At 46.5% G+C, this 12779-nt stretch overlaps 1 protein-coding gene across 9 annotated transcripts in view; it reads right to left on the reverse strand.

Annotated features, from left to right (window-relative positions):
• Nucleotides 1-12779, reverse strand: part of LOC110516334 (trinucleotide repeat-containing gene 18 protein) — a 103118-nt gene that overhangs the window by 28507 nt on the left and 61832 nt on the right. For all 9 annotated transcript variants that reach the window (XR_005041776.1, XM_036972321.1, XM_036972319.1 and 6 more), the window contains one exon: nt 7363-7557. Coding sequence is in view for 8 of the 9 variants with exons in the window: in XM_036972321.1 (XP_036828216.1) it covers nt 7363-7557 (195 nt within the window). In the remaining variant the exon portion in view is untranslated. The remainder of the gene's footprint in view (nt 1-7362; nt 7558-12779) is intronic.

A 12779-nucleotide genomic window follows, 5' to 3' on the forward strand; every position in this document is an offset into this window, starting at 1 on the left:
TGTAGCATTACTGTAGCATTATTGTAGTATTACTGTAGCATTACTGTAGTATTACTGTAGCATTACTGCAGCATTACTGTAACATTACTGTAGCATTACTGTAGTATTACTGTAGCATTACTGTAGCATTACTGTAGTATTACTGTAGTATTACTGTAACATTACTGCAGTATTACTGCAGTATTACTGTAGCATTACTGTAGCATTACTGTAGTATTACTGTAGCATTACTGTAGTATTACTGTAGTATTACTGTAGCATTACTGTAGTATTACTGTAGTATTACTGTAGCATTACTGTAGTATTACTGTAGCATTACTGTAGCATTACTGTAGTATTACTGTAGTATTACTGTAGCATTACTGTAGTATTACTGAGAAATGGAGAGAGGGGGGGTGAGGGAGAGAGGGGGGGTGAGGGAGAAAGGGAGAGAGGGGGGGTGAGGGAGAAAGGGAGAGAGGGGGGGTGAGGGAGAAAGGGAAAGGGGGGGTGAGGGAGAAAGGGAAAGAGGGGGTGTGAGGGAGAGAGAGGGTGAGGGGGGGTGAGGGAAAGAGGGGGGGTGAGGGAGAAAGGGAAAGGGGGGTGAGGGAGAAAGGGAAAGAGGGGGGGTGAGGGAGAGAGAGGGTGAGGGGGGGTGAGGGAAAGAGGGGGGGTGAGGGAGAAAGGGAGAGAGGGGGGGTGAGGGGAAGAGGGGGGTGAGGGAAAGAGGGGGGGTGAGGGAAAGAGGGGGGGTGAGGGAGAAAGGGAGAAGGGGGGGTGAGGGGAAGAGGGGGGGTGAGGGAAAGAGGGGGGTGAGGGAGAAAGGGAGAGAGGGGGGTGAGGGGAAGAGGGGGGGGTGAGGGAAAGAGGGGGGGTGAGGGAGAGAGGGGGAAATGTACCCAATTCCTCTGTAGTTAGTATACTGCTAGCAGACAGACAGACAGACATACAGAACAGATCTGTCTAGCAGACAGACAGGACAGACAGACAGTACTGTCTAGCAGACAGACAGACAGACAGACAGACAGACAGACAGACAGACAGACAGACAGATCACACTACCCCAATTCCCTATACACTACCCCTATGGGACCTGGTCTACAGTAGTACACCACCCCTATGGGCCCTGGTCTACAGTAGTACACCACCCCTATGGGCCCTGGTCTATAGTAGTACACTACCCCTATGGGCCCTGGTCTACAGTAGTACACTACCCCTATGGGCCCTGGTCTATAGTAGTACACCACCCCTATGGGCCCTGGTCTACAGTAGTACACCACCCCTATGGGACCTGGTCTACAGTAGTACACCACCCCTATGGGCCCTGGTCTATAGTAGTACACCACCCCTATGGGTCCTGGTCTACAGTAGTACACCACCCCTATGGGCCCTGGTCTATGGTAGTACACCACCCCTATGGGACCTGGTCTACAGTAGTACACCACCCCTATGGGACCTGGTCTACAGTAGTACACCACCCCTATGGGACCTGGTCTACAGTAGTACACCACCCCTATGGGACCTGGTCTACAGTAGTACACCACCTCTATGGGCCCTGGTCTATTGTAGTACACCACCCCTATGGGCCCTGGTCTACAGTAGTACACCACCCCTATGGGACCTGGTCTACAGTAGTACACTACCCCTATGGGCCCTGGTCTACAGTAGTACACTACCCCTATGGGCCCTGGTCTACAGTAGTACACCACCCCTATGGGACCTGGCCTATAGTAGTACACTAGATGGGGAATAGGGGGCCATCTGAACCTTACTGGATTGAGACTCAGCCCAGTGGTTAGGAGTTAGAACCATGGCTGTAGACAGGATGAGCTGTGATTGGTTAGAGGGAAGTAAGGGTTAGGAGCAGACAGACAGACAGGATGAGCTGTGATTGGTTAGAGAGAAGTAAGGGTTAGGAGCAGACAGACAGACAGGATGAGCTGTGATTGGTTAGAGAGAAGTCAGGGTTAGGAGCAGACAGACAGACAGACAAGATAGACAGGAAGAGAAACAGAGACAGACAGGAAGAGAAACAGACAGACAGGAAGATAGACAGGAAGAGAAACAGACAGCCAGGTAGATAGACAGGAAGAGAAAGACAGACAGACAGGAAGAGAAACAGACAGGAAGAGAAACAGACAGACAGACAGACAGACGGACAGGTAGATAGACAGGAAGAGAAACAGACAGGTAGACAGACAGGAAGAGAAACAGACAGGCGTATCAGGTGTAAAAGTCTATCCGTCCAGAGGTCTGTATATAATGACGAGATGCTCATGTCTCCGGGCCAAATAACGAGGAGTTGTTGTACGAAAGGCGGGAAGGCAGGCGAAAAAAACTGCCGCAATGGATTATGGGATTGTAGTTAATTACCACTTTTCTGAACTGAACTAGGTTTGAATATTTGCTTAAATGAGAACTACAACTCCCATCAACCCAGCATCCCATACAGTTTCCTCATTTTTGTTGTGAATGATTTGATTTCACAAAAACCCGATCTAAATGGAATTCAAGTAATTGACGTCGGACAAAATTTGGTTAATCACTCAGCACAGAACGCATCCTTCCTTCCTCAATCCTCTGACTCCTCCCTTCCTTCCTCACTCCTCTGACTCCTCCCTACCAGACTCATCACTGATCTGACTCCTCCCTACCAGACTCATCACTGATCTGACTCCTCCCTACCAGAGAGTCATCACCGATCTGACTCCTCCCTACCAGAGTCATCACCGATCTGACTCCTCCCTACCAGAGTCATCACCGATCTGACTCCTCCCTACCAGAGAGTCATCACCGATCTGACTCCTCCCTACCAGAGAGTCATCACTGATCTGACTCCTCCCTACCAGAGAGTCATCACTGATCTGACTCCTCCCTACCAGAGTCATCACCGATCTGACTCCTCCCTACCAGAGTCATCACCGATCTGACTCCTCCCTACCAGAGTCATCACCGATCTGACTCCTCCCTACCAGAGTTATCACCGATCTGACTCCTCCCTACCAGAGTTATCACCGATCTGACTCCTCCCTACCAGAGTCATCCCTGATCTGACTCCTCCCTACCAGAGAGTCATCCCTGATCTGACTCCTCCCTACCAGAGTCATCACTGATCTGACTCCTCCCTACCAGAGTCATCACTGATCTGACTCCTCCCTACCAGTCATCACCGATCTGACTCCTCCCTACCAGAGTCATCATTGATCTGACTCCTCCCTACCAGAGAGTCATCACTCCTCTGACTCCTCCCTACCAGAGAGTCATCACTGATCTGACTCCTCCCTACCAGAGTCATCACTGATCTGACTCCTCCCTACCAGAGTCATGTCATCCCTGATCTGACTCCTCCCTACCAGAGTCATCCCCGATCTGACTCCTCCCTACCAGAGTCATCACCGATCTGACTCCTCCCTACCAGAGTCATCACCGATTTGACTCCTCCCTACCAGAGTCATCACCGATCTGACTCCTCCCTACCAGTCATCACCGATCTGACTCCTCCCTACCAGAGAGTCATCCCTGATCTGACTCCTCCCTACCAGTCATCACCGATCTGACTCCTCCCTACCAGTCATCACCGATCTGACTCCTCCCTACCAGAGAGTCATCACTGATCTGACTCCTCCCTACCAGAGAGTCATCACTGATCTGACTCCTCCCTACCAGAGTCATCATTGATCTGACTCCTCCCTACCAGAGAGGACTCACATCTTCTTTACAAAAAGCAGATTTTGTGGCATGTGAGGGTCAATCCAAGTCTAACCAGATTGGTCAGATCATTCCTTACTAGGAAGGAAAGGAAGGAAGGAAGGAAGGATGCATGTCTTCAGCTCAGAAACACAAGCAAAAGGTTCTATTTGTGAAGAAAACGTTCATATTGACATTAATATTGTCCATGAGACTGAATATTCAACCCCAGATCCCGCCAGGCGAATAGTAGTTTGAGCATCCATGTTAGCATTAGCATCATCACTGAGACACAGAGAGAGGAGGGACATCTTACTTACACAACAGGTGACAGGCGTGTGGCCTCAGGCAGGGCAGCGCATGGAGTAGCCTAGCATCGGCTAGCGTAGCTTAGCCTTGTAGCTTAGTCGTAGCGTCGGCAAGCTATAGCGTAGCTTAGCCATGTAGCTTAGTCGTCACGTCGGCTAGCTATAGAGTGCGTAGCTTAGCCATGTAGCCTAGTCGTAGCGTCGGCTAGCTATAGCGTAGCTTAGCCATGTAGCCTAGTCGTAGCATCGGCGAGCTATAGCGTAGCTTACCCATGTAGCCTAGTCGTAGTATCAGCTACCTATATCGTAGCCATGTAGCATCGACTAGATGTAGCATACTGTAAATCTTCAATTTAAAAAAATGCAATATGCAGAAATCGGTCTGTAATTTTTTGGGTTGAGAGTTCGCCTCATTTCAGTTTATGTGGCAAAACAAGCAGTGGTCATGGAATCATGGTCTAAACCGCTGTGACATAGCTTTTCAACTGGTGTATAAAACCAAGACACAGAAACAGCACACATAGAAAATATCTACCCCATTCCACTAGCCTAGTGGTTAGAGCGTTGGACTAGTAACCGAAAGGTTGTGAGTTCAAACCCCCGAGCTGACCAGGTACTAATCTGTCGTTCTGCCCCTGAACAGGCAGTTAACCCACGGTCCCCCAGTAGGCCGTCATTGTAAATAATAATTGGTTTTTAACTGACTTTCCTGGTTAAATAAAGTGAAAATAAATAAATGACAGATCTAATAACTCACATTGATGTGAATTTGTTAGGATCGCCCAAAAAGTTCAATATTGCAGATTTAATAGCCGAGTGTTAATTTGCTTAATAAGTCACTGAACACAACAGGTGATGATGAGAAACAGGCGTCTATTTCCTTAATGAACACAGATTTAGCTAATTTGCATAGTTGTTTAATTCCAGCAGTCACTTCCAGTATTTTTTTTATACATTTCTTCATTTCCTGTATTCATTGGAAGACGTGTCTTCACTAATGTGTCATTATTTACACACTGCTTCACGTTGTCGTCTTAGTGGGGCGGCAGGGTAGCCTAGTGGTTAGAGAGTTGGACTAGTAACCGGAAGGTTGCAAGTTCAAACCCCCGAGCTGACAAGGTCGTTCTGCCCCTGAACAGGCAGTTGTTCCTAGAACTTCATTGAAAATAAGAACTTGTTCTAGACTTGCCTGGTTAAATAAAGGTAAAAAAATAAATAGTGTGCCTCTATTCTCACGAAAAATGTAAAAAATATTTTCACTATGCAGTTCTTACATTCACCACTAGAGCAGCTGTTTTTGTGATTCAAATTAGCAAGTAGTTAGCAGCCAACGGCTAGCAGTTTCTTAATGGTGATGATTGCCGTAATTTTTTCGAATCACTATTAAATGTAACAAACCTCATAAACAATTCATTTAGACCCATTTATTTGCTGAAAGTGTGCCGTCGCCCGGCTATTAAAAGGGACAAGCGACTGTTTGAGACTTTGTTTAATTTAAGTTTTAGTAGACTGGCTATAGCTAGCTGTAGCATCAACAAGCTGTAGTATAGACTAGCTATAGCTAGCCGTAGCATCAACTAGCTGTAGTATAGACTAGCTATAGCTAGCCGTAGCATCAACTAGCTGTAGTATAGACTAGCTATAGCTAGCCGTAGCATCAACTAGCTGTAGTATAGACTAGCTATAGCTAGCCGTAGCATCAACTAGCTGTAGGATAGACTAGCTATAGCTAACCATACCTTAGCGAGGTAGCATGGCTAAAGGTGGCGCTAGTCCTGGCAGGCTTGTGTGTGTCAGCAGCAGCAGCAGTAGCAGAACAAACAGCACAGGCTGAGAGACATGTAAAGCATCATGGGTAGGAGAGGGGTCAGGAGTGAGCACGTGAAAGATGAGCAGGTGGCAGCGAACGACAGGAAGGGGCGGAGTTATCTGGAGGTTTAGTAGACAGGAAGAAGGAGCCCTATTCTGCAAATATCCCAACAAGCCAATCAGATAGTTTGAACTGTGTGTGTGTGTGTGTGTGAGCTTTATGAATCTAAAAAGCCTTCCTTCACCCCTATCCTTGTCCCAAACCTCAACCCTTACCATAGCCCTCACAATCATATTTCACCGTCTTCATTGAAAACAGTTCTGAGTGTGTGAGCGTGTGTGTCTGTGTGAGCGTGTGTGTGTGTGTCTGAGTGTGTGTGTGTGTGTCTGTGTGTGTGTCTGTGTGTGTGTGAGCGTGTGTGTGTGTGTCTGAGTGTGTGTGTGTGTGTGTTTCATCCACTGTACTAAAACCCCGATTGAAGCACTACAGTGTAGGAACCTAGTGCCCTTGTGCTGTTGGGGGCTATAGGAGGGATACAGGTCCGACAGAGCAAGTAGTGTGTGCAGCCGACAGACAGGACAGGCGGACAGAGAGAGACAGACGAAGCGAGAGACAAGGACCACAGTGAGTTGGCTTTCTTTACCAAATTCAATTTAAAAAAACACCTTTAATAAAAAGCTTCGGTACCAAAAAACACAACTTATTAAAAACACACATCCACACATGATCAATGTATAAACAAGTCCACAGCAGTCTGAGCAAGCCAGGCGAAACCGTGACAACCGCATCCGTGACAACCGTAACCGTGACGACCGTAACAAAAATCAAGTCTAAAACCAGGAGGCAGCAGCGGCAGGGAGAGGAATGGGACTCTAAAAGAGCCAGGAAGTGATGTCACAGCTGTAAGAGCCCTCTCTCTCTCTCTCTGTGTGGTCAGTATGCAGGAAGTGATGTCACAGCTGTAAGAGCCCTCTCTCTCTCTCTGTGTGGTCAGTATGCAGGAAGTGATTTCACAGCTGTAAGAGCCCTCTCTCTCTCTCTCTGTGTGTGTGTGGTCAGTACGCAGGAAGTGAGGTCAGTGAGGTGAAACACTCAGAATGATGCAAATTTTACAGTTTTGAGATGACAGGATTCCCTACAACATCTCTATGTCAACAGAGATGACGTGATTCCCCACAACATCTCTATGTCAACATAGATGACGTGATTCCCTACAACATCTCTATCTCAACCTTTATTAATAGAGATGACAGGATTCCCTTCAACATCTATATCGCAACGTTTATTAATAGAGACGTGATTCCCTACAACATCTCTATCTCAACGTTTATTAATAGAGATGTGATTCCCTACAACATCTCTATCTCAACGTTTATTAATAGAGACGTGATTCCATACAACATCTCTATCTCAACGTTTATTAATAGAGATGTGATTCCCTACAACATCTCTATCTCAACGTTTATTAATAGAGATGTGATTCCCTACAACATCTCTATCTCAACGTTTAGCAACATTGTGCCCTCATGAAAATATCACAGAGGGTGTGGTTAGTAACCAGGGGGTGTGGTCAGTAACCTTGATCGAAGGAGTCGTCGGAGGAGCTAAGCCCCGCCTCCTGCAGCAGGAGGGATAAGTGCTTCTGTTTCCTCTCCCGAGCCGCCTGATTGGACGAGGAGGGGGACGGTCTCTTCCTGGGCGGGGTTGTGTGGGGTCGCAACCCTGAGAAGGGGTGACAGCCCCCCCGGGGGACATCCTCTTCAGAGTCAGAGTCTGGTGCAGAGAACACAGGGTCAGGACACAACACATTAACATGTTAGTCATTTAACAGACGTTCTTATCCAGAGAGACTCAGTTATATTAACATGTTAGTCATTTAACAGACGTTCTTATCCAGAGACTCAGTTATATTAACATGTTAGTCATTTAACAGACGTTCTTATCCAGAGAGACTTAGTATATTCATCTTCAGACAACCACATATCACAGTAGTTAGTATATTCAGATAGCTAGGTGAGACAACCACATATTACAGTAGTTAGTATATTCAGATAGCTAGGTGGACAACCACATATCACAGTAGTTAGTATATTCAGATAGCTAGGTGGACAACCACATTACAGTAGTTAGTATATTCAGATAGCTAGGTGAGACAACCACATTACAGTAGTTAGTATATTCAGATACAGTGCCTTGCGAAAGTATTCGGCCCCCTTGAACTTTGCGACCTTTTGCCACATTTCAGGCTTCAAACATAAAGATATAAAACTGTATTTTTTTGTGAAGAATCAACAACAAGTGGGACACAATCATGAAGTGGAATGACATTTATTGGATATTTCAAACTTTTTTAACAAATCATAAACTGAAAAATTGGGTGCGCAAAATTATTCAGCCCCCTTAAGTTAATAATTTGTAGCGCCACCTTTTGCTGCGATTACAGCTGTAAGTCGCTTGGGGTATGTCTCTATCAGTTTTGCACATCGAGAGACTGACATTTTTTCCCATTCCTCCTTGCAAAACAGCTCGAGCTCAGTGAGGTTGGATGGAGAGCATTTGTGAACAGCAGTTTTCAGTTCTTTCCACAGATTCTCGATTGGATTCAGGTCTGGACTTTGACTTGGCCATTCTAACACCTGGATATGTTTATTTTTGAACCATTCCATTGTAGATTTTGCTTTATGTTTTGGATCATTGTCTTGTTGGAAGACAAATCTCCGTCCCAGTCTCAGGTCTTTTGCAGACTCCATCAGGTTTTCTTCCAGAATGGTCCTGTATTTGGCTCCATCCATCTTCCCATCAATTTTAACCATCTTCCCTGTCCCTGCTGAAGAAAAGCAGGCCCAAACCATGATGCTGCCACCACCATGTTTGACAGTGGGGATGGTGTGTTCAGCTGTGTTGCTTTTACGCCAAACATAACGTTTTGCATTGCTGCCAAAAAGTTCAATTTTGGTTTCATCTGACCAGAGCACCTTCTTCCACATGTTTGGTGTGTCTCCCAGGTGGCTTGTGGCAAACTTTAAACGACACTTTTTATGGATATCTTTAAGAAATGGCTTTCTTCTTGCCACTCTTCCATAAAGGCCAGATTTGTGCAATATACGACTGATTGTTGTCCTATGGACAGAGTCTCCCACCTCAGCTGTAGATCTCTGCAGTTCATCCAGAGTGATCATGGGCCTCTTGGCTGCATCTCTGATCAATCTTCTCCTTGTATGAGCTGAAAGTTTAGAGGGACGGCCAGGTCTTGGTAGATTTGCAGTGGTCTGATACTCCTTCCATTTCAATATTATCGCTTGCACAGTGCTCCTTGGGATGTTTAAAGCTTGGGAAATCTTTTTGTATCCAAATCCGGCTTTAAACTTCTTCACAACAGTATCTCGGACCTGCCTGGTGTGTTCCTTGTTCTTCATGATGCTCTCTGCGCTTTTAACAGACCTCTGAGACTATCACAGTGCAGGTGCATTTATACGGAGACTTGATTACACACAGGTGGATTGTATTTATCATCATTAGTCATTTAGGTCAACATTGGATCATTCAGAGATCCTCACTGAACTTCTGGAGAGAGTTTGCTGCACTGAAAGTAAAGGGGCTGAATAATTTTGCACGCCCAATTTCTGTGGCAAAAGGTCGCAAAGTTCAAGGGGGCCGAATACTTTCGCAAGGCACTGTAGCTAGGTAAGACAACCACATTACAGTAGTTAGTATATTCAGATAGCTAGGTGAACAACCACATATCACAGTAGTTAGTATATTCAGATAGCTAGGTGGACAACCACATATCACAGTAGTTAGTATATTCAGATAGCTAGGTGAACAACCACATATCACAGTAGTTAGTATATTCAGATAGCTAGGTGGGACAACCACATTACAGTAGTTAGTATATTCAGATAGCTAGGTGAACAACCACATATCACAGTAGTTAGTATATTCAGATAGCTAGGTGGGACAACCACATATCACAGTAGTTAGTATATTCAGATAGCTAGGTGGGACAACCACATTACAGTAGTTAGTATATTCAGATAGCTAGGTGGACAACCACATATTACAGTCAAATCAAATCAAATCAAATTGTATTTGTCACATACACATGGTTAGCAGATGTTAATGCGAGTGTAGCGAAATGCTTGTGCTTCTAGTTCCGACAATGCAGTAATAACAAGTAATCTAACTAACAATTCCAAAACTACTGTCTTGTACACAGTGTAAGGGGATAAAGAATATGTACATAAGGATATATGAATGAGTGATGGTACAGAGCAGCATAGGCAGATACAGTAGATGGTATCGGGTACAGTATGTACAAATGAGATGAGTATGTAAACAAAGTGGCATAGTTTAAAGTGGCTAGTGATACATGTATTACATAAGGATACCGTCGATGATATAGAGTACAGTATATACGTATGCATATGAGATGAATAATGTAGGGTAAGTAACATTTATATAAGGTAGCATTGTTTAAAGTGGCTAGTGATATATTTACATCATTTCCCATCAATTCCCATTATTAAAGTGGCTGGAGTTGAGTCAGTGTCAGTGTGTTGGCAGCAGCCACTCAATGTTAGTGGTGGCTGTTTAACAGTCTGATGGCCTTGAGATAGAAGCTGTTTTTCAGTCTCTCGGTCCCAGCTTTGATGCACCTGTACTGACCTCGCCTTCTGGATGATAGCGGGGTGAACAGGCAGTGGCTCGGGTGGTTGATGTCCTTGATGATCTTTATGGCCTTCCTGTGACATCGGGTGGTGTAGGTGTCCTGGAGGGCAGGTAGTTTGTCCCCGGTGATGCGTTGTGCAGACCTCACTACCCTCTGGAGAGCCTTACGGTTGTGGGCGGTGCAGTTGCCATACCAGGCGGTGATACAGCCCGCCAGGATGCTCTCGATTGTGCATCTGTAGAAGTTTGTGAGTGCTTTTGGTGACAAGCCGAATTTCTTCAGCCTCCTGAGGTTGAAGAGGCGCTGCTGCGCCTTCTTCACGATGATGTCTGTGTGAGTGGACCAATTCAGTTTGTCTGTGATGTGTATGCCGAGGAACTTAAAACTTGCTACCCTCTCCACTACTGTTCCATCGATGTGGATAGGGGGGTGTTCCCTCTGCTGTTTCCTGAAGTCCACAATCATCTCCTTAGTTTTGTTGACGTTGAGTGTGAGGTTATTTTCCTGACACCACACTCCGAGGGCCCTCACCTCCTCCCTGTAGGCCGTCTCGTCGTTGTTGGTAATCAAGCCTACCACTGTTGTGTCGTCCGCAAACTTGATGATTGAGTTGGAGGCGTGCGTGGCCACGCAGTCGTGGGTGATCAGGGAGTACAGGAGAGGGCTCAGAACGCACCCTTGTGGGGCACCAGTGTTGAGGATCAGCGGGGAGGAGATGTTGTTGCCTACCCTCACCACCTGGGGGCGGCCCGTCAGGAAGTCCAGTACCCAGTTGCACAGGGCGGGGTCGAGACCCAGGGTCTCGAGCTTGATGACGAGCTTGGAGGGTACTATGGTGTTGAATGCCGAGCTGTAGTCGATGAACAGCATTCTCACATAGGTATTCCTCTTGTCCAGATGGGTTAGGGCAGTGTGCAGTGTGGTTGAGATTGCATCGTCTGTGGACCTATTTGGGCGGTAAGCTAATTGGAGTGGGTCTAGGGTGTCAGGTAGGGTGGAGGTGATATGGTCCTTGACTAGTCTCTCAAAGCACTTCATGATGACGGATGTGAGTGCTACGGGGCGGTAGTCGTTTAGCTCAGTTACCTTAGCTTTCTTGGGAACAGGAACAATGGTGGCCCTCTTGAAGCATGTGGGAACAGCAGACTGGTATAGGGATTGATTGAATATGTCCGTAAACACACCGGCCAGCTGGTCTGCGCATGCTCTGAGGGCGCGGCTGGGGATGCCGTCTGGGCCTGCAGCCTTGCGAGGGTTAACACGTTTAAATGTCTTACTCACCTCGGCTGCAGTGAAGGAGAGACCGCATGTTTTCGTAGCAGGCCGTGTCAGTGGCACTGTATTGTCCTCAAAGCGGGCAAAAAAGTCATTTAGTCTGCCTGGGAGCAAGACATCCTGGTCCGTGACTGGGCTGGATTTCTTCCTGTAGTCCGTGATTGACTGTAGACCCTGCCACATACCTCTTGTGTCTGAGCTGTTGAATTGAGATTCTACTTTGTCTCTGTACTGACGCTTAGCTTGTTTGATAGCCTTGCGGAGGGAATAGCTGCACTGTTTGTATTCGGTCATGTTACCAGACACCTTGCCCTGATTAAAAGCAGTGGTTCGCGCTTTCAGTTTCACACGAATGCTGCCATCCATCCACGGTTTCTGGTTAGGGAATGTTTTAATCGTTGCTATGGGAACGACATCTTCAACGCACGTTCTAATGAACTCGCACACCGAATCAGCGTATTCGTCAATGTTGTTGTCTGACGCAATACGAAACATGTCCCAGTCCACGTGATGGAAGCAGTCTTGGAGTGTGGAGTCAGCTTGGTCGGACCAGCGTTGGACAGACCTCAGCGTGGGAGCCTCTTGTTTTAGTTTCTGTCTGTAGGCAGGGATCAACAAAATGAAGTCGTGGTCAGCTTTTCCGAAAGGGGGGCGGGGCAGGGCCTTATATGCGTCGCGGAAGTTAGAGTAACAATGATCCAAGGTCTTTCCACCCCTGGTTGCGCAATCGATATGCTGATAACATTTAGGGAGTCTTGTTTTCAGATTAGCCTTGTTAAAATCCCCAGCTACAATGAATGCAGCCTCCGGATAAATCGTTTCCAGTTTGCAAAGAGTTAAATAAAGTTCGTTCAGAGCCATCGATGTGTCTGCTTGGGGGGGGATGTATACGGCTGTGATTATAATCGAAGAGAATTCTCTTGGTAGATAATGCGGTCTACATTTGATTGTGAGGAATTCTAAATCAGGTGAACAGAAGGATTTGAGTTCCTGTATGTTTCTTTCATCACACCATGTCACGTTAGTCATGAGGCATACGCCCCTGCCCCTC

This window comes from Oncorhynchus mykiss, unplaced genomic scaffold (assembly GCF_013265735.2).
Source record: "Oncorhynchus mykiss isolate Arlee unplaced genomic scaffold, USDA_OmykA_1.1 un_scaffold_140, whole genome shotgun sequence".
Lineage (NCBI taxonomy): Eukaryota > Metazoa > Chordata > Actinopteri > Salmoniformes > Salmonidae > Oncorhynchus > Oncorhynchus mykiss.